This window comes from Callionymus lyra, chromosome 12 (assembly GCF_982586985.1).
Source record: "Callionymus lyra chromosome 12, fCalLyr1.hap1.1, whole genome shotgun sequence".
NCBI lineage: Eukaryota > Metazoa > Chordata > Actinopteri > Syngnathiformes > Callionymidae > Callionymus > Callionymus lyra.
This window is the reverse complement of record NC_141829.1, coordinates 14900524-14920852: the sequence shown is the minus strand read 5'-3', so window position 1 is coordinate 14920852 and position 20329 is coordinate 14900524. Positions and strand designations below refer to the sequence as shown.

General features: G+C 36.7%; 3 protein-coding genes across 4 annotated transcripts; 2 read left to right on the top strand and 1 right to left on the bottom strand.

The window, feature by feature from the left end:
* The first annotated feature begins 4246 nt into the window (after nucleotides 1-4246).
* On the top strand, nucleotides 4247-6355 carry LOC148068405 (uncharacterized). The gene is made up of 4 exons (XM_087804601.1): nucleotides 4247-4352; nucleotides 5020-5042; nucleotides 5114-5139; nucleotides 5288-6355. Exons 1-4 carry the CDS (start codon nucleotides 4333-4335, stop codon nucleotides 5456-5458), a joined length of 240 nt encoding a protein of 79 aa, XP_087660727.1. The 5' UTR covers nucleotides 4247-4332; the 3' UTR covers nucleotides 5459-6355.
* A 1175-nt stretch (nucleotides 6356-7530) lies between these two features.
* LOC148068404 (cell surface glycoprotein CD200 receptor 1-like) lies at nucleotides 7531-10842 on the bottom strand. 2 transcript variants are annotated; one of them, XM_087804599.1, is made up of 6 exons: nucleotides 10345-10841; nucleotides 9470-9763; nucleotides 8527-8808; nucleotides 7859-7964; nucleotides 7742-7784; nucleotides 7531-7662 (listed from the first exon to the last, which is right to left on the bottom strand). In XM_087804599.1, exons 1-6 carry the CDS (start codon nucleotides 10397-10399, stop codon nucleotides 7597-7599), a joined length of 846 nt encoding a protein of 281 aa, XP_087660725.1. In that variant the 5' UTR covers nucleotides 10400-10841; the 3' UTR covers nucleotides 7531-7596. The 2 variants fall into 2 exon arrangements, with proteins under 2 accessions (XP_087660725.1, XP_087660726.1); XM_087804600.1 differs by having other exon boundaries at nucleotides 7591-7784; nucleotides 7859-7947; nucleotides 10345-10842.
* A 764-nt stretch (nucleotides 10843-11606) lies between these two features.
* On the top strand, nucleotides 11607-20059 carry cfap91 (cilia and flagella associated protein 91). Its single transcript, XM_087803975.1, has 17 exons — nucleotides 11607-11809; nucleotides 11881-11957; nucleotides 12141-12298; nucleotides 12366-12428; nucleotides 12510-12566; nucleotides 12665-12843; nucleotides 12924-13101; nucleotides 13486-13643; nucleotides 13730-13894; nucleotides 15048-15172; nucleotides 15230-15340; nucleotides 16511-16576; nucleotides 16636-16782; nucleotides 16839-17060; nucleotides 17119-17267; nucleotides 19421-19512; nucleotides 19591-20059. The coding sequence occupies exons 1-17, from the start codon at nucleotides 11755-11757 to the stop codon at nucleotides 19743-19745; spliced, it is 2157 nt and encodes a 718-aa protein (XP_087660101.1). The 5' UTR covers nucleotides 11607-11754; the 3' UTR covers nucleotides 19746-20059.
* Nucleotides 20060-20329: the final 270 nt, after the last annotated feature.

Here is a 20329-nt window from a genome sequence, read left to right as displayed (position 1 = left end):
ATCATTCAAAAAACATCTACAAGCAAAGACGTGTTGGAACATTAAACTCACCCTCATGTTGACTAAGGGATGGGATTATTTAAATGTAATCTGTTACTTTTTAAAGTTATAGATAAAAATGTACATTTTAACATAGATAATGATTCTCAGTTGTTGTCGTTTTCATCTTTATCCATCTTTATCCAAACTTAAAAAGATCCAAATTCAACCGACACTGACTCTAAATCCTTATTTTGACATCTGTAATCTGCAATTAGCAACTTTTTGATCACCATCAGAGGAATTGCACATCGGAAATCTGTGATAAGAAATGTTGAAAAAAGGAGAAGAAGAGATTCCAAATGTGCCTTCCACCTTGGAATGTGTGTATCATCTGCCGAACGTGTATCGGATCAGGATTATCCGAACCTGATGTGGCTAATCCGAGCCAGGGCTTCTGCTGCTGTATAGTCATCGTGAAACATAAAAAGAATCTCTTTTTGAACATGTTTTTCATTCCAGTCCTGAACACCACAGACGTCCACAGCGAGTGCAACGTCAGGAAACACTGGGGCTTGTGTAAATCAACAGGTCTCGGTCACAAGGGACGGAGAAATTACCTTCACGACTCAAGCCCAGGAAACCAACGGAATGTTCTTAACTCTGAATGAACCCGGTCTCCCGAGTCAAATATGAATATTTATTGAACATGGATTGAAGGTTGATAACTTTCCCAGACTTAAAACAGACTGAAGCAATTTTATCTCAACAGAAAAAAGATATATTATTGAACTGGTTGAGCGAGTGTTCGCTGAGGAGGACGTTTGACGTCTTGAGCAAAGCTCCGGATTTACAGATCAATTGGGATCATAGCTTTTGGATAAGAAAGATCATACTTGTTGTCTTGATCTTTGAAGTATGTACTGTTTTGAGTATTGTTTTGATTGTTAAAGCGCTTTGTGACCCTGGTCTCGAAAAGCGCTATATAAATAAATATTACTTACTTACTTACTTACATACCTGGAGTTGACAGAGTTAAAGAATCCTAGACTCTCAATAGACAAATTGTGAGGAGCTGGAACATCTGGGTAAGACTCAGTTCAGAGCTGCTTCACCTTAAGGACAGGACTCCACAATGGATGGATGGAAAATAGAATAAAACAACATATATTTGTTTCTATTTCTTTTAACATATTGTTTCTGGCTCTCCCCAGTGACAGAATAGTTATACTGCAATGTCTTGAAACCTCTGTTGCCACATACCACATGTATATTTGTCTATGAAACAGGATAAAAGCTCTTTTTGTGTGAGTTTATGATTTAAAATTACTGTGAAAGTTTAAAGTGAAGTCTCATTACGTCATATAAGACGTAAATAAAGCATTAAAATAGTTGTTATATATTTCTGCTACATGAGTCGTGATCAAAATGAAAACAATAATCACAGAAATGATCTTAATAATGATAATAATAAGGGCAATATGTTACATCATAAAGTAAATTGTGAATAAACACGGAAAGTAAGAGGTTGCTTTTAGTGACCGTTTTGAAGGGGAAACACTGCCATCTAGTGGCCAAATCTTTTTTCTTTTTTCTTTTATAAAAATGGACATTTCTTTCCTTTTTGATTGTTTTATCTTTCAGTTTTTAATTCTGTTAAATATTTTTCATGAAGAGGGGAATTTAAAAAACGTAGGTAAAATAATAATAATCATACAAATAACCTGCATTATTTTGCACATGAAACAAATGACAATATAGAAACACACTCATGGCACTTCCAAGCAAAAAGAAGAAGTTTGAGATACCAATCAGACCTTGTTAAAAACACAACTTAAGATGGGAAATACCCCTTTGAAATGAAAGACAAATACTGTGAAGCTGCTTATCTGCTCACACTTATTATCACAAGTCATAAGAGCAGCAGCTGAAAATGTTTGTTCCATTTAAAACTGTGATAATAAGTAAGTAAGTAAGTAATTTTTATTTGTATAGCGCTTTTCCAGACCAGGGTCACAAAGCGCTTAAACAATCAAAACAATTCTCAATAAAGTACAGTATATACAGTGCGTTGCGAAAGTATTCGGCCCCCTTGAACCTTTCAACATTTCGCCACATTTCAGGCTTCAAACATAAAGATATACAATTTTATTTTTTTGTCATGAATCAACAACAAGTGGGACACAATCGTGAAGTGGAACGAAATTTATTGGATAATTTAAACTTTTTTAACAAATAAAAAACTGAAAAGTGGGGCGTGCAATATTATTCGGCCCCTTTACTTTCAGTGCAGCAAACTCACTCCAGAAGTTCAGTGAGGATCTTTGAATGATCCAATGTTGTCCTAAATGACTGATGATGATAAATAGAATGCTGTGTGTAATCAAGTCTCCGTATAAATGCACCTGCTCTTTGATAGTCTCAGGGTTCTGTTTAAAGCGCAGAGAGAACCATGAAGACAAAGGAACACACCAGGCAGGTCCGAACATCTCAAGGAGCACTGTGCAAGCAATTACATTGAAATGGAAGGAGTATCAGACCACTGCAAATCTACCAAGACCCGGCTGTCCCTCCAAACTTTCATCTCAAACAAGGAGAAGACTGATCAGAGATGCAGCCAAGAGGCCCATGATCACTCTGGATGAACTGCAGATAACTACAGCTGAGGTGGGAGAGTCTGTCCATAGGACAACAATCAGTCGTGCACTGCACAAATCTGGCCTTTATGGAAGAGTGGCAAAAAGAAAGCCATTTCTCAAAGATATCCATAAAAAGTCTTGTTTAAAGTTTGCCACAAGCCACCTGGGAGACACACCAAACATGTGGAAGAAGGTGCTCTGGTCAGATGAAACCAAAATCGAACTTTTTGGCCACAATGCAAAACGATATGTTTGGCGTAAAAGCAACACAGCTCATCACCCTGAACACACCATCCCCACTGTCAAACATGGTGGTGGCAGCATCATGGTTTGGGCCTGCTTTTCTTCAGCAGGGACAGGGAAGATGGCCAAAAATTGATGGGAAGATGGATGGAGCCAAATACAGGACCATTCTGGAAGAAAACCTGTTGGAGTCTGCAAAAGACCTGAGACTGGGACGGAGATTTATCTTCCAACAGGACAATGATCCAAAACATAAAGCCAAATCTACAATGGAATGGTTCACAAATAGACGTATCCAGGTGTTAGAATGGCCAAGTCAAAGTCCAGACCTGAATCCAATCGAGAATCTGTGGAAAGAGCTGAAGACTGCTGTTCACAAACGCTCTCCATCCAACCTCACTGAGCTCGAGCTGTTTTGCAAGGAAGAATGGGCAAGAATTCCAGTCTCTCGATGTGCAAAACTGATAGAGACATACCCCAAGCGACTTGCAGCTGTAATTGCAACAAAAGGTGGCGCTACAAAGTATTAGCGCAAGGGGGCCGAATATTGCACGCCCCACTTTTCAGTTTTTTATTTGTTAAAAAAGTTTAAATTATCCAATAAATTTCGTTCCACTTCACGATTGTGTCCCACTTGTTGATTCATGACAAAAAATTAAAATTTTATATCTTTATGTTTGAAGCCTGAAATGTGGCGAAATGTTGAAAGGTTCAAGCGGGCCGAATACTTTCGCAAGGCACTGTACTTTAAAGATCAAGATAAAACTGATAATACAACAGGAGTTCCAGAAAATCAAGGAAAAGCCTGAACAATTAAAAACGTCTTAAGATGGTTCTTAAAGGAGTCAGTAGATTAAATTAATAACATGAAATTCATTATGACATGTTAATTTTAACCACTACCATTGAGAATCAAGTTCACTAAGGTATTTTTAAGTAATTTTCCAGCTAAAGTACCTGAGTTATAGAACTTTTCTTTCTCCTTTTTTCCCGTAAATTTTGTTAATAAGGGATTGAAATCATATGTTTTTAAGAAAATAGTACTGCCCCAACTTCTCAAATGATCTAGTCATAATGTTTTTTTTAAAGAATTAAAAATAAATTTGTGAATTTAAACAAGTATTTAATTCATTAATGTCACTACTATAAACTACTGATCTTCTTTGCTCACTCATCGTTTTATTATCCACTACATTTACAACTTGCACAACTTTTATTTAACAAATATTTATATTAAACTATTACATGAAATGAACTTCTACGTATTTATTTTAATATCCGGTGCAAAACAGTCAATGATTGGATGAGCGAGAGAATTCAATGCGAGAGGTTTCGAAACATCCCTCAACAAGGTTGGGTTTAGAGAAACCAAGTCTGTCTTGCATTCGCGTGCAGAAACACCAGAGCAGAGCTTGTAAAAATCTTTTGTGTTGATCTGAGGCAACTTCCGTTGCAGGAGTTATAACACAGAATGGGAAATTGCAAATCGAGGTAAGAAACTGTTTTAATACTTACTACTTAATGTTTATTTATTTTTAAAAACAAGCTATTTTATGAGTCTAACTTTTATAACACGTTAAAACAAGTACAATATTAAAGGAAAGTTGGATATAATAACTTTTTCTCTTATATGTCTTATCTCTGTTGCTTCATTGTTTAGACTTTTTAAGTTATTTTTGAAAACAATATATTTTTTGGGGTTTAATATATTAATTTTTACATTTTCTCTCCATTTCTTAGCAGCGCACACATGCGTGTGGTTTGCACATATGTCTAGTGCTTCCACTTGTGGTTTCATTTGCTGGCGTGCAAAGGAAATCTAACAGGAAGTAAAAATTAAATATAAAAAGTAAAACTCAAAAGAATCATTTCACCATCATGTTGAGTCATCTAAAAGCCTTTAAAAGTATCTTTGTGACTGTGAATGTGTCATACAAAGAGATATGTTCAAAAAAGACTGAAATTATATTTATTTATTGCAAATATACTGATTCTCTTCATACGTTATACTCGTACAAGTTAAGTTTCATATATTTAGAAGAATAACGACCGAAAAATAACGATATTTAAGTACATTTTATGTGGAAATGTTTAGAACAACAATCTGTATAGTTGTGATCATTTTGAGCACTCAATGTGTTCATTTGTGTATCTACAGGTTGAAGAAAACAAAAGTCAAAGGTGACCTGCAAATTGAATTCTCATCTGAAACTTGTTTCTTTCATTTTTGTTGTCGTTTCGTTTATTTGCAGGAGATTCTGTGGACAATGATAAGCAGGTAGGCACGATGGTCACTCAAATGTTTTCCCTTCATGAATAAGGCTTTTTTTTAGAAGTACACTGGAGTACATAGAGTAAACCTAAACAATTGATCTCTTCAATAAACACTTCAATTAATATTCTAAATGTTTTTGTTACTTTCTCAGTTGCAGTCCAGTCCGGACCTGAATTACGTCACCATCGATCACAGCCAGTACAACCCGCACCGCAGGAGACCCAAAGCTTCCTCAGAAGAAAGCTGTGAATACACCACGGTTTTGGTCCCGGGAGCGATTGAATCCGAATCTAGGGATGATGACTATGTGTTAATGTCTTAGGAAGCTCAGCTCATTCGGGCTCTTCACTTCCTCTGAGAGAAAAGAAACATGGACAATGTCACATTTTTGAAAGTAGACATGAGCTTGATTGTTGCCCTCTTTGGTCTTCTCATTCTCACATTATTTCCTGAGAAAAAATATTTTTATGCCGATTTAAATATGGATTTATTTTCTCTGTAGACAAATTATGTTTGTAGTTCTATTGATGTTTTATTTATCTGTTAAATGATCATTGAAAATATGATCATGGTATTGACTTTTGTTTTTTTGTTTCACCACGCATTATCGACAATTCCTTCTGGTGACATTTTCGTTATTTCCTGTATTGTCCATCGGTTTCCCTTGTGTTGTTGGCAGTTGTGGGAGGGCGGTCCCAGGCGGTGTGTCAGCGGACCTCCTAAAGACGCACGGCTGCCGGCATTCTGCCAATCATTCAACCCTTCATACACGCATGACTTTCCATAGTCCAGCGTCAGCTCGTTTTACAGTTCCGTCTGGTATGACTGACTTCCAACATGCGTTCATTGATTGAATTTTTTATTTCCCGGCTCTTTTTCTGTCAGAACTTTAAGTAACTGGGTTTTTGTGAGTTTTATATTGTTAATTGTCTTTGTTCATTTGTTTGAGTTGTTCGTGTGTCTGGCTTCTGAAACGTTTCTCCTTTTTTGGTAATTTTGGATTTTATTGAGATTTGCACTCTGACTATGGGATAAGACTCTGCTGCCATCTTGTGGACATTTGTTAGCAGCGTGTTTTAAATGAACTGAAACCATTTGAATTATACATTTAATTGGAAATTTAATCATTCCATTATATTTGTTCAATGTATTCCCCTCCTAGGTTTTCCTTTTTTAATTTTCCTTGAAATTAAATATAATATATGGCCACTGATCACAATGAATTTAGCACATATTTTTTAATTAGTTTGGATTTATGTGTGCATGTCTTTTTGCATCATAATAAGCTTTTGAAAAATATAACACAGAGAATTCTGTTTTTGTCGTAAGGTGCTTTTAAACCTAAAGAAAGAAGGGTCGAAGGAAAAGTTTTTATTTTTCATTTTTAGGGACAAAAAAGGGGCATTAAAGGAAACGTGAAAAGACATAATTCATGCATATTTGACAATAAAAAGAACTTGAACTTGAAATATATGCAGACCCGGCGGCATGGGCGGGCATATACCTTTTAAAAACAAGGCTCTGGTCATTTGGTGCCCTTTAAAAATATATATATTTTTCAGCAACTGGGCTTCATCAAGTATCAAACACATCACACCTAACATGATTTTGTTCAATGAGATTAAAACGTATTCGATTGTTCAATCCAGTGTTCAGGTTGACTTCAGTGCCTATGTTTTTAGTAGAAGTGAAGCTGTTGTGCTTTAGTTTAATAAATGGACACAACACTAAACTTTGTTCTTGGTTGTAAGTTTTTTTTTTAACTTTGGGATCAACCGTCACCTTTTAGTTATTTAATTATTTCTCTGTACTTTGCGAGTCGACCCAGAGCCATTGTTCAGCCTGAAGCCAATACGTTTTTAGGTTGAAAAGTTTGCCCCCCTGAAAAAAATGTAATGCCCCCCCTTAAATGTTTTTCTGCAGCCGGGTCTGAATATATGTAAAATAGAATCGCTAGTAATCTGTCAAAAAATATTTCCACATGATAGTGAGTATTGAGAGCAGTGAGGAAACCATGGGCTTAACCTAAGAAATGCTGGAGAGCCAGAAACTTTGTATTTTAATATTATAAATTATATGATGTTCTTACTTATATGTTACAAGAAAAATGTCTCAGTAAGTAAAACATTATTGAACTAAAATTTCAAAGATGGGAATACAAGAGTGGACGACAATACAACAGGGTATAGTCCATTTAATTGTCCAGGAGATTGTAGATTGTAGGTATTATCTCACAAGAGTGGTCGAACATGTAATAAATAAAACTCGAGACACAGAAACCAGTTGAACACAGGAATCCAAAGTAAAAAATAAAGCATGACCAGCAATTGTGAATATATAATTTATTTAAATCTTCACATTAATAAAGTCCTGTATTATTTACATTGTACATATTAACATTTGAAACGCGACGATATTTCTTCTTATCTTCTTGCATTTGTGTCACCAGAAGAACGGCCGTCAAGAGTTGTAGATGGAGTTGACACGCTGAGTGTAACTGGCATACGGCTCCACTTCTTCCACATCCTGTGTACAGCCACAGAGTTATTAACAAGAAGAGGATTTAAAGGTCAAAGAGGAGAGGAAAAACAGCGGTTGAGGTTACCTGTGCTGACTTGGTCAGGGCAGGATCGATGTGTCGACGACAGCTGAGGTTAGTAGAAGAAAAAAAAAAAATCAACTAACTTAGAATCTGTTTGCGTTCAGTGGTTTTATTAATTACCTGGAAAGGAGGTAGTTTCTGTATTTGTAAAGCAGCAGGGAAACCCCAGCCACAAGAACTATGACCATGGCGACATGGATGATGCACACCTGGTAAAAAGGAAGTCCTGCGTGAAGAAATGAATGAAACAAATCTTTTTATACATCCATGAAATAGACATTTAGACTCATTTGACATATGTGGTGAAAATTGAAAGACATACGATCGAACCCTGTGTAGCTTGATGTGCTAAAAAACTTCAAATTCAAATTAAATGCATGAAAAAAACCTCTCACCATAACGCTGAATCGGCAAGATTACAACATGTTTGTGTATCAATGTATGTTTGATCGTATGCTGACGATGGTGTCCTGTATGTGTGTGTCTCCTCGCTTTGTGCCAATGTGTGGATAATGTTTGTGTTTGTTTGCTTTTTTTTAATGGAATGAAAACAGGAGTTTTGTTTCCAGAGTGTTTTACTCATTTTCAACGTCATCTTTTTTCTTTTTTGATCAGTGTAACAAATGTCTGACGTCCGGTTAGCAACCACTGCTTCAGACATGCCTCAGATGATTATCAGAAGATAAATGTGATTTCCCTCTCTTATAAATTTCCCCGTTTTCAAATAATTAGAAAAAAAACTGTCAAAAGCCGCATTTCATAAACAGAAAAAAAAAAAAAATTCTCACCTGGATGTCCTGGCGACAAACTCTTTGCCGCCGTCCAGGCAAGATGGCTGACGACGCAGACCGGGATGGAAGTGTTTTTATCAAGACGATAGCGTTCAGGGAGGGTCAGACGACTTTCTGTCGAGTAGGCCTGAGCCGAGATAGGGAAGTGCTTTTCCTCCGCAGTTAGGTTCCCCGCGTGTCGCCAACTGATGTTGGCGGCGGGGTTACCACCTTCTGCGAGGCAAACGGCCACCAGTTGACCATCGATCCACTCCAGCCACGAGGAGAGCTTGGGAGGAGCTGAACAGACGTGGAGGAAATCAAATAAATATTACTTTTATTAAGTCAGATTTCAGTTCGTTTTATAAAATGGCTGAGAACAAGGAAAACAAACACTGAAATACAAAATACTTATACAGGCTATATGATAAAAGTTAATGTGTAATTAAACTAAAGCAAGATTTAGCATCATTCTTAAAACTGTACTTTTCTTAAAGTTATTCACTGTAATAATGGTCAGTCGATAGGAAGAAGAGAAGTTTTTTTTAGGGGGAAATTGTTTTCGTTTGCTTGTTGGTGTTTTCCCTTGTTTTGTACAGTATTGCATCTGTTTTTTCCCCAAGGTCACTAATGTAAAACTGTCAATAATAATAATAATCCTTTATTTAAATTTACATTAAGTATTTTTCTTTGCCTTTTTTTTTTCTTGTTGTGATCATTGCATCCCTATAAAACAAAGGCGTTAAATGGTAATTGTTAAATTAATTGTTTTCATTTATTATCAATTCAAATAGATGGTCGTGACAGTATCTCAAACATAATATAATCTATTAAAGGTTGCAGAGTAATAAAAAGTAGTTTTCGATTTTATGCTTGACGGCTGGTGGATAAAAAAACATTCTGGAAAATAAATGCAATAGTAAATAATGTCTAAATGAATGTGTTAAAATTGAATTCTTACTTGTTACGCTCAGCGAGAAGTCACAAGTCTGGCGATCTGCACTGTAGACCGACTCGCCGCTGTAGTTCCCGACATCCCTCTTGGAGAAGTTTGGTATGTGCAGGAACGAACTGTTGTTCTCCACTGTGATGAGCAATCCATCTCTGCAGGAGTTGTTTTCCACGTCGTCTCTAAACGTCAACCGACATTCGTTATTTTGAGTTCTAACATTCCAGATGACATGAAAGAGAGGCTTTGGAAAATATCCACATGTAAGATTGACGTGACTTCCGAGAGAGAATGATAAGGATTGCGCTGAAAAGAAACAGAAACAAAGTTAACTTGAGTTTTTTTGGTGAAAAAGCAATAGTTTTGTAGGTTTAAAATAATAAAAAGTTGGTATCAAAAGAGAGTAATGACCCGGCATCAGATTCAGTTGAAAGAGTGGAAGCAAAAACCTTAAAAAAAAGTTGGTTTAATTTCCAGTTTGAAATTCAAATCCAACCTATTTTGATTAAATTTAATTGATTTTTAGACCATACCAAGTAAGAATTTCGGCCCTCTTTTGGTGGATTGTTTTCCTGGAATACTCTCAAATTTTTTCTTCAGATCCTTATTCCTGACTCCTTTAAGAAACATCTTAAGACGTTTCTATTTGTTCAGGCTTTTACTTGATTTTCTGGAACTCCTGTTGTGTTATCAGTTTTATCTAGATCTTTAAAATATATACTTTATTGAGTATTGTTTTGATTGTTTAAGCGCTTTGTGACCCTGGTCTGGAAAAGCGCTGTATAAATAAAAATTACTTACTTACTTATTAAAGCAAACCTAACTACGAGTAAAAGAATTACATTATTTAACATGTCTTTTAAATGACAAATAATTCAAACTCATACCTTTCAGAAGCCAAGCTTTAAGCAATAGTGAAAAAATCCAAAAATTCTTCATCATCTTAGGCGCAGAGAGCTAAGAAATCTACCATCAACCGTGTCGACATCTTCAACAGAAGTCAAATAAAGTTAAGACGGGTGATATTGAAACCCACGCGAGTGTGTGTGACGTTTAAAAACACTCCTCCTTCCTTCCTTTCCAACCAAACCTTTTTTCTAACAAACCAAACCAACCGAGCTTCCTTTCTCGTTTAATCATAAAAGGCTTTTGATTGATGCGTGAGGTCAAATGATGTGACCTTGGTTTTTCACAGAATGACACACATTGAGAAGAATCTTAAGACGAGTTTTCTTAAAATTATTTGACACCTTGTTAAACACTAAAATTACAGAAGTGGATCAGCAGTTTTCGTATTCCTCTTTTATGTCCCACATTCTAATTTTAGTCACTTCACTTCAGAAATATACACAGACTCGGCTGACAGTGACTTTTTTTTTTTTTTAGTGATGGCAACAATGAAGCCACAAACCAGGAAAGAAATGTGTGACAAAACACACATTTTAAACTGTGTGCGTGTGTTTCCTTAAGATAATTTTCACTTCCTGTCTACATCATTTTCACCGCTTTTTAGTCGTTTAACGTCAATATTTCACACAAGGTCCTAAAAACCCACATAGAGATGTTCTTATGTTTCTTAAAAAAAAGAAATCTTGATTAAAAACAGGAGTCTAATAAAAAATGATACAAAACAAGTGAATGACTTAAGTGTTAATTTCATATATCTACGCTTAAGATAATTAAAAATTGAAACATAGATTTTACACTCAGTCTATACAACGCCTGTTTCTGTTTTATTATTTTTGATTTACCAGAGTATACGAAGATAAAGTCATGCAAATGTGTTTTATTATTAAAGGCATTTTTAAATGTATTTATTATAGCAGTTTTCACCATCCAATAAGTGTGTAACAATATAAATAAAACGTGTAAAAATAAGATTTTATTATTAAAAAATTCAGACAATATTCCAATAATATTTACACGTTGTTGTTTTTTTTCCTGTTAGTGTAAAATACGGATATTATAAAATCTCGTTATGCCGTCGTAGAGAAAAGCATCATGGGAGTAGTATTTATAATTCCGTTAACAATTACGCATTTTAAAAACAACAAACATTTTGTTTATACGATATTACAGAGGACTTAAATAAAAAGGGATGAAATATATACTTAAAATATTGCCTTAAATAAATAATTATCTCCTTCCCACTGGGCTCTGGTTTGTCGTTACCATGGTTACGCTTAACCACTTTCCGAGCTCACCCGGACAGTTCAATAAATAACGCGAATTATTTCGGTTTAATTTTAGTTTTATTTTTTTTGCAAATAAACGAGCGTCTCCGCAGTGCTGTTGCGATGAAGAGGGACGTCAAAGTGGGCGGACAGGTGCGCGTGTATGACCACCTGTACGGTACGTTGGTGAAGGAGCTAATGCTAAGTTAGCATAGCCGCTAAGCTAACTTTGTGATGTTGTGTTTCTAGATCCTGTTTACACCCTTTCATCACAAGTGGACCACGTCAGAGCCAACCTCAGGGCATATGCATCAAAAGAAAGACTTGTGAGGCTTTTAATGACTTAATTTAATTAAAAATAGTTAGTATTCTTAGTTTAAAAAGTTATTTTTAAATCATAAATCTGGTAACTAATGCTATTAAATGCCTAAAAGTGAATCCATTATGTACAGTAATGTCATTTTCCTTTATTTTCACTCTGACACTTTTTCATTTTTGCACACATGTAGAAGAAAGTCCCAGTTTTCGAGTCCATGTTCAGCTGTCTGCCCCACCACCCGAGTCATGTGGTCCAGCTAAACCCCGTGGACCCAGTTCCCGCTTTTGTCGAGCGACGCTGGCGAGGATTCACCGATCGCCGCCGGCACATACTGCAGCACTTAACCGGGTAAAGCAAGTACATTTTGTTCTTTTTCCGTCATTAACCTGTACTTGAGAATGACTCATCTCTACAGTGCATCTCCAAAATCGCCCGAGTGCCATGTGACCGGCGCCGACCGCTGGAAATTCTTTAATCGGTAAATATGATTTGATCGTTTCCAAACCACTTCCTGTGTGATCAACAACCGGCAGACAAACTGTAACATGGTTTCTTCTAGCCCACTGGTTCCGCTGGTTCAGCACACTTGGCCAGACTTCAGTTCGTCTTTTCCAACGTATGTAAAAAAAAAAAAAAAAAGTGTGATGATTCATCCGCTGAGCAAATGTTTTCATCTTTGAAAGAAGTCAGCAAGTATAATTTTTGTTGACGCAGAAACGACCATGACGTTACATCTGGAAAATATGCTGAGCACGGACTCACCCACCGAACCGTGGGTGTTCAGACAGACTACAGAGAAAGTGAAACTCAGACAGACCCTTACAGCCCAAAGTACGTAGTAAAACCTGGCACGACTCCAGCAGAGCTCCTCTCCTTGGCGGTTTTGACGTGGGGTACAAGATCTAACTTTTTTTTTGACTGGTTATGTGATTTTTTTTCATTATTCACTCAGTTTCTTTTCTGGTCTCCTCAGGCAGGGGTCTTCCTGCGGGCCTGGCAGAGGTAGAGAAAATCGAACGGGCTCGTGAGAAGCGTATTTGGGAGGCCACGCTGCCTCCGTTGGAAGATCTGAGTCAATTGGACAAAAGGAGGCGGATGATGGAGCAGATGGAGGCTGAAGAGTGGGCCTACAGGGAGGAGGAGATACAGAAGTGAGTGTTCGCTCTCCATAGATGATGTCTGATTTAAATGAGTTCAATTAGAATTAGAGAAAAAGAAAAACGACAATCTCATTCAGCTGATGGGTCCATGAGGCATTTCAACACATGGCAACACTGTTTTGATACTGTGTCACTCAATACTGACACCTGCTGGACATTAAAAATCATTACAGGAAACTCAGTTAACAGGCTCAACTGACACGGATTTTATGACAAGAATCCAAGATCAAAATGGTCGTATATTTCTTGGGAGGCAGCTCCATAATTCTAAACCCAAATGATCCGCGATCCTGTTAGCGGACGCATCCGTGCTTCCTTATAAACACAGTTCGACGCGTCAACGTCTGTACTTATCAACCCATCAATGATTCCCAGGTTGCAGGACGATCGTCTTGCTGTACTGAAAGATCTGCTGGAGCAGAGAAACAAGGCCCAGAATGAAGCCACCAGTGAAAGACTGAAGAAGATTCAAGAAGAGCTGCAGAAAGACAGAGAGGTGAAGTCAACCAAGATGAACAGCGACTACATGAGGTGTAAGAACATCCAAGTTTTCACTTGCATATTTTGCCAGGTATAATCCCCAGAATTATTTGTAGTTTGATGGTGTGGTTTTGTGTAGCTCTGAGAAAACTGGAAAGTCAGCGGAAGAACGTGGAGGGGAAGCTACTGAGAGGCGGACTCGTGAAGGACTCCCTGGAGGAATACACTCGGAGACGCACACCGAGAGCAAAGTTGAAAATCGACAGCAAAGGGGAGCAGCAGCTGTTTTTGGAAACGGTTGAAGGTGTGAAGAGATGAAATCACACTTGCTGGTTTAAGCGTTTCAACATTTTACCGTGGAAATTTAAACTATTGAACCATCTCATGCCACTTTTATGATATTCTATTGGATTTGTATTTTTGTAGTCTGTGATGAATACTATATAATGATGTCAATAAGGATTTATAAGTGAAATCATAGTGTATTTTTTTATTTATTATTAATGTAATGTCCAGACTATAAGCTGCTACTTTACTTACTTTTGTCAAACTTTAAACCCTATGGTATATACAATGATTTGGCCACTTTTAATAGCCTATAGGAGGCGCTCTAGCAGGAAGATAAAGAGATGTTCTAAGGAAGACCATAGTTTGTGGAATTATTGGTGAGAGACAAAAAGACAATTAAAAATGTAGTTTAATCATTAAAACGTAGTCATTTTGACTAATGTCTCAACGTAGACACCTGCAGCTTATCGACAAGTGCATCTTGTATTACAAAAATAGGTCAACATCTCCTTTATCTGCTATATAACCTTTTGATTTTGCACTGCGGTGACTTTACGCTAAAAGAAACATGCATATAGTTTAAATCTTTTTAGTGACCTTTCATCTGATGTGTGCTGTTGGGAATGGAATGGTTAAAGGCCCAGAGGTGTAGGAGGTGTGATCCAAAATCATGTCTTAACTTTCGCTTTCAACTGAAAAAATTAAACACATCCGAGTGTGTCACAAACTGCGTAAAGAAGTTTTGCAGGGCAAACGTGTCATAAGTATCTTGCATGTTTCTCACATTGCGGGGTTTTTTTTAGCCACAGAGTCTGAACAGATAAGGTTTTTCCACTTCATCTGCAAAAACGTATGATTCAATCTCGGCAATAATCCTTTCAAACATTAATCTTGACCTTTTAACCATTTTTTTTTTTCATTCTCTTGAAACATACTTTAAGATGTTTGTTTTTAAATTAAAAAAAAATGCCTTTAGTTGTGGAGATTCTAGTAGATGAAGTATAGAAGACAAACAAAAGCCTTAAGTGTTTTTAAAAAAAAAAAGAAGAAAAGTAAGTGTAGGATCAGGAGTCAGGAAGTGATGAGCCTGACGGACTTACTATACATTTTATTTGTTTCACACAAATCATTTCTCATCCTGTAGGAAATACTTATTTTTGTGATTTTAGGTTTTCAGGAGCTCGAGTCAAGACTTCAATCTTCGGCTGACAAGCAAAAGAAAAAAGCCTCTGACATTAAAACCTCGACTGAACCCCCAGAGAGCAAAGATCTGGCTCTGATAAAGAAATATAAGGTAGATGACATTATTGAGACAAGAAATGTGTGTTTTACTGTGTGTGTGTTCACACAGCGCCTGAGAGAGGGGAAGACGGAGAAGGCGACCCAATGTTTGAGCCTTGCCGCCAAGAAAGTAAGAAATGGTCCTCGTCCTATGACCCCGACGGTGGAGGCTCCACACGAGGTCGGCGCCCGCTCACATGTGACCAGAAGATCTCGCTCTGATGTTATGTTTGTGATGTTTTAGCCTGTTCTTGTTTGGATCCAAGGAGCTAAAGACAGAATGGCTCGCCAGTCTCTATTAGCTGGCTACGGCTTCTCCATCTAAACTTCTAAATCTTTCCACAAATTAGCAAATACTGACCAAAAGTTAATATTTTAAAACTGAATCAAAACAAAAAAAGCTTGTTGTCCTGAATGGTATCAAAGCTCTTGTAATTAAAGAGTTTTTGGTAGAGGTGAGTATTGGCAAGAACCTGGCAATACGATAGCATCATGATGCAGGGGCGACGATACGATCTATTGCAATATTGTAGAAACAAAGAATATATTTGTAGTATTGTAAAGTACTTGATTCTGGTGTTGCAAAATGTACAGACCACATGACTCTTGATGAAGTCTTAATTGCTTTCATTTGTTTTGAAACCAAAATATGTCCAAACATCCGCTTTAAAAGCTGCCGGAATTAATTTTATCCTCTTGTCCCTTATTCTCAAAGGGTTTTGAATATTTTTTTGTTCCTTTAGTAGCCGAGGATGTAATGATTGCTACCATCTTGCCAAAATATGTCCAAAAGCTGCTTGAGTCGACTGTATCCTCTTGTCCTCAGTCATAGCTGTGATCCCGCAGCATTTTCTTGTTAATTTAGCTGCAGAGGACCTAATGTTTGATGCCATCTACAGACTGGAAGTTTAATTGCAACACAAAAAAACAAACTGAATATTTGCATGACAATTGTAAAACAAAATCAGTCGTTTTATTATTTTTACACTCACACATTGATATACGGACCAAAATATAACTATGATAATAAAATGTGTTTTGAAAACCAGAAATACATTGAAAAATGTACATGTATATCATTAAAAGAAAATCCATAAAGTGCTGTTGAATATTGATACTGTATTATGAAAAAAACAAACATTGCAATATATTGGTGTATCCGTATTATTTTTAATAAATAATGTTATTCTTTTATTGTGTACAAACTTTATTGAAATATTAACCGTAAACTAACTATGATGGTAAAAAATGTGGCTTAAGCATCACTAGATTGATTGATATATTTTGTAAAATAACCAATATAACTAAAACTAAATATGAGTTCTTATTCCTTATGACCCTTTTTTTTCAGGAGGAGAAAGAGCTGGCGATCATTACTCTGCAGAAACTACTCCGAGGAAGAAGTGTTCAATACAAGGCATGTCAATGATTTATTAATATTTCCATCCGATCTGATATCATCTTGTGTTTATGCAGATGTTTGTTGGGAAAGAGAATAACAAGGACCTCATCAGAGAGCTGAGGTCCGTCCACACTTTGCACAAAGATGAAGAGGATCTGCTGAGGGCTGACAAAGAGCTAGTGATGACCCTGAAGACTCAGAGAGACGAGCGTCGACGTCAGGTGACCCACGCTCGCCTCACAGCGAGGTCGGGTGTTAAATCCATCTTTATTTCCAGGTTCTGAAGCAGAAGGCGTCTCAGGCCGCAATCTTGGCCGCAGAGCTCGAAAATGTGTTCAGCACGTTATCCAAAGAGCTGATCCACCTTCAGGAAGAACGTAAGATCCACGCCTTCGCACTGTTGGCCGAACGAGACCGGCTGATGCGCGAGGCCGAGGAGGGCGGGCGGAGACAAGCCGAGGAGACCAGGCGCAGAGAAGACGACGAGATCTTCAGACGGGTAAGAGCTCCTCTTCCTCGGGTGCCGATGTCAATCTCAACACGTTGGTACTCGTCAGGTGGTGCAGGTGCATCAAGAGACGGTGGATGTGTATCTGGAGGACGTCATTTTGGACGCGGTGGATCAGGCGGCTGACAAGCAGGCCAGAGAGGAAGTGCACGAGATGGCGAAGAAGGTCAATGATATTGCCTTGGCCGTGGAGGAGAGGTAACATAAGCAGCAGTAGAATTTTTTTCATTGTTTCTTTGCTGGAAACTGACTGGGGTTACTTAATTTATGTAACTCTAGCAGGGCTGTGTATACTCTCGTCCTCAGTCCTTACTGGGATCTCTCGGGATTTTATTGTTCCTTAAGCCAAAGAGGACGTAATGACTGCTGCCATCTAGCGGCCTGAAATATAATTCCAACACGCACTTTCTTGTAAAAAATAATTTAAAAAAAACGCCAAATCCACAACTCACAATACCACCTTATTAAAAGGTGGAACACTGGCTGGTAACACTTAGCCAATCAGGACGCAGAACATGTATGCGGTTCTCCGTTAGCTAATCGCGATGTGCGTTCATACTGTACGCTGTAAAACAGATGGTCCGCGAGATTTGAACCGCGATATAGCGCGGGACGACTGTATGTATATATATATATATATATATATATATATATATATTATATTTTGTTTTCTTTTGGGGTTTTTTCCATCAATATATTGCTGTTGAATATTGATACCGTCTGTAGTGGCAGAAGTGACTCAACCACCATGAGTGAATGAGTCATTGAGAAGATAGTCTGGTGTCGACATTTTCTACGAAGTGAATATGAATGTGTTCTAATAAAAGCTCCTTTAGTCAATGAAGTTTAACCATCAATCTTCAACGAGTTCCAATAAAAAAATCTCCTCAGAATTCTTTAGAAATTAGCAGCGACACTTGCTGAGGTGTTTTTATTTGACAGATTTAAACTTAAAAATTAAAAGGTTGTGTGGTTTGAATGTTGTATTTTTAAAATGCTTTTTAACCTACTTTTAAAAATATCAAGTAAATCTTCAGAGTTCACACCTTAAATCAGGGGCCAGAAAGGGCCAAAAATATTTTAGCTCTTTTACTCCGGGGATGAAAAAAAATGTATATATATAGTATAAAACCAAATAGGGCTGTGTATTCGCAAGCATCGATACATGTGTGAAGATACGATATATTGCGATACTGTAGGAACGATATATAGTTTATTTTAAAGAAACAACACTTTGTCTGGCTTTTACAACAAATAAATGAGCAAATACTTTCCCTAATCAAACGTGAAGGTGTTTTGTAGGAAAGTGCTTCTCAAAATATTAACAAAAAAGCAAACTTAGATTAACAATGAAGTGAATTAACATCTTAAACAACCTGGAGCAACATGCAATATCCAGTGTCTGTCAGTGTTTAATTTTAACTTTAAACTTTGTTTTAAAGCCAAAATGAGTCCAAACCTCAGCTTTAAAAGCTGATGGACTCTAGTGTTTAATTTCTTTTTCACTCATTGCTGACATTTCACCGGTTTTGTTGTTACTTTGTCACGGAGGAAATGACGAATGTTGCCAACTAGTGGCCGGATGTTTAATTGCAGCACACAAATGAATACCGTGAACATTTGAGTGTTATTTGTTAAATAAAACATCAAATGATTGTCTTTCATACACAAACTATTGTGAAATATATACCATGAAATAACTTTGAATTAAAATAAAATGATATTTTAAGGGTAAGTAAGTAAGTAAGTAATATTTATTTATATAGCGCTTTTCCAGGTAAATATCTATACAGTGCTATTGGATATCGATACAGAATCGGGAATAGAAAAAATTACGAACATTGATCTTCTTTGATTTCAGAGCCAACGATCTGGTTGCCACATAAAACTAGTTTTGGGCTTTCACAACTTTGAGTCACAGCAAATTTTATAGAGACATTTTTTTAATAAGTAAAAACTATTCAAGGCAGTGGGACTCATGTGAGTGATTCATGTCCTCCACCAGACTAAAACTAATTTTTCCTCACATTGGAAATAAAACATAATATTACTCCCACACACGAACATGTGTAATTCACAGTATATTTAATACAAAAATGAATATGATTTAATGTCTATTTTTGCTGAAAACTGGAAATTACCAGTAAAAGTTGATTCATAGTGAAAAGCAAATGGATAAATATTTATTAACACATAAAGATTAAGTGGTTTTTTTTCTGGAAATGTTCAAGTTTTAAATGTCTAATGTTTTTTTTTAATTCTATAATGACATCACATCAATTTCCAGTGTGTATTAAAGTTTTCTGATTCTTATAATAAATTGTGAAAAGAAATTGATTATTTTCCTTCAGTCGTAAAAATGATCAACCCGAGGAGATCGTGTCAGAGTTGGTCTACAGCTTCTTGATCCCAGAGGTGGAGAAGATCAGAGTGAGGCAGAAAGGTACGTGAAGGTTTGACTTCATCCTGATTATTTTTTAAGAAACATTGACAAACATCTCTCTCTCGTTCTCGTCATCAGTGCATCAGAAGCAGCTCAGACACCTGCAGGCCGCTCGCGCCGTCATTCGAGAGGCTTTGGTGGATTCTGAGGACTTCACTGATGTGTTCGAGTCGTGTGACGTTAAAAACTCTACACACGATCAGGAGTCACAGGAGGATCCAAAGTCAAACTGAAAAATGTCATTCATGGTCCATCTGTGTTCAATGAACATGAATGATTTTACAAAAGAAAGTTACAAAAATTAATTCAATTATATCCTAAATTTCTAGTTATGAATCACCAAAAAAGCTAAAAAAAATGTATTGTTAGAAAATTATTTTCTCGATGTCTTGCAAAGAAAAAAACAAAACAAAGGAACGTCCATCTTTAAACGCTCATTGTTGTGCGTTGATTGTGTGTTTTTTCTCGACAATATTTAATGTATAATAATCCAAGACCTGAAGAAATGATCCTCATCCTTGTTATTAAAGACATTTAACTAAATTGATTTTATGTCATTTTGTTGAACCTGCTTTTCATGTATTGTTTCTTTTTTTGGAACATTTAAGTGGTTTGGTTGAACACAAACAAATATAATTTGAATATATTTACAATTTGTACCATGAAATAATAATTCCCTGAAGATGTGTTTTCATCTTAAGGTTTTGACAACAACAAAAACGGTACTTACTCGTTTGTTTGTGATACTCCTGGTGTGTCACTCCATTCACCATTAAACCATTCACTTTCTACTTCTCTGATCAGGGTCTGGTCTTCA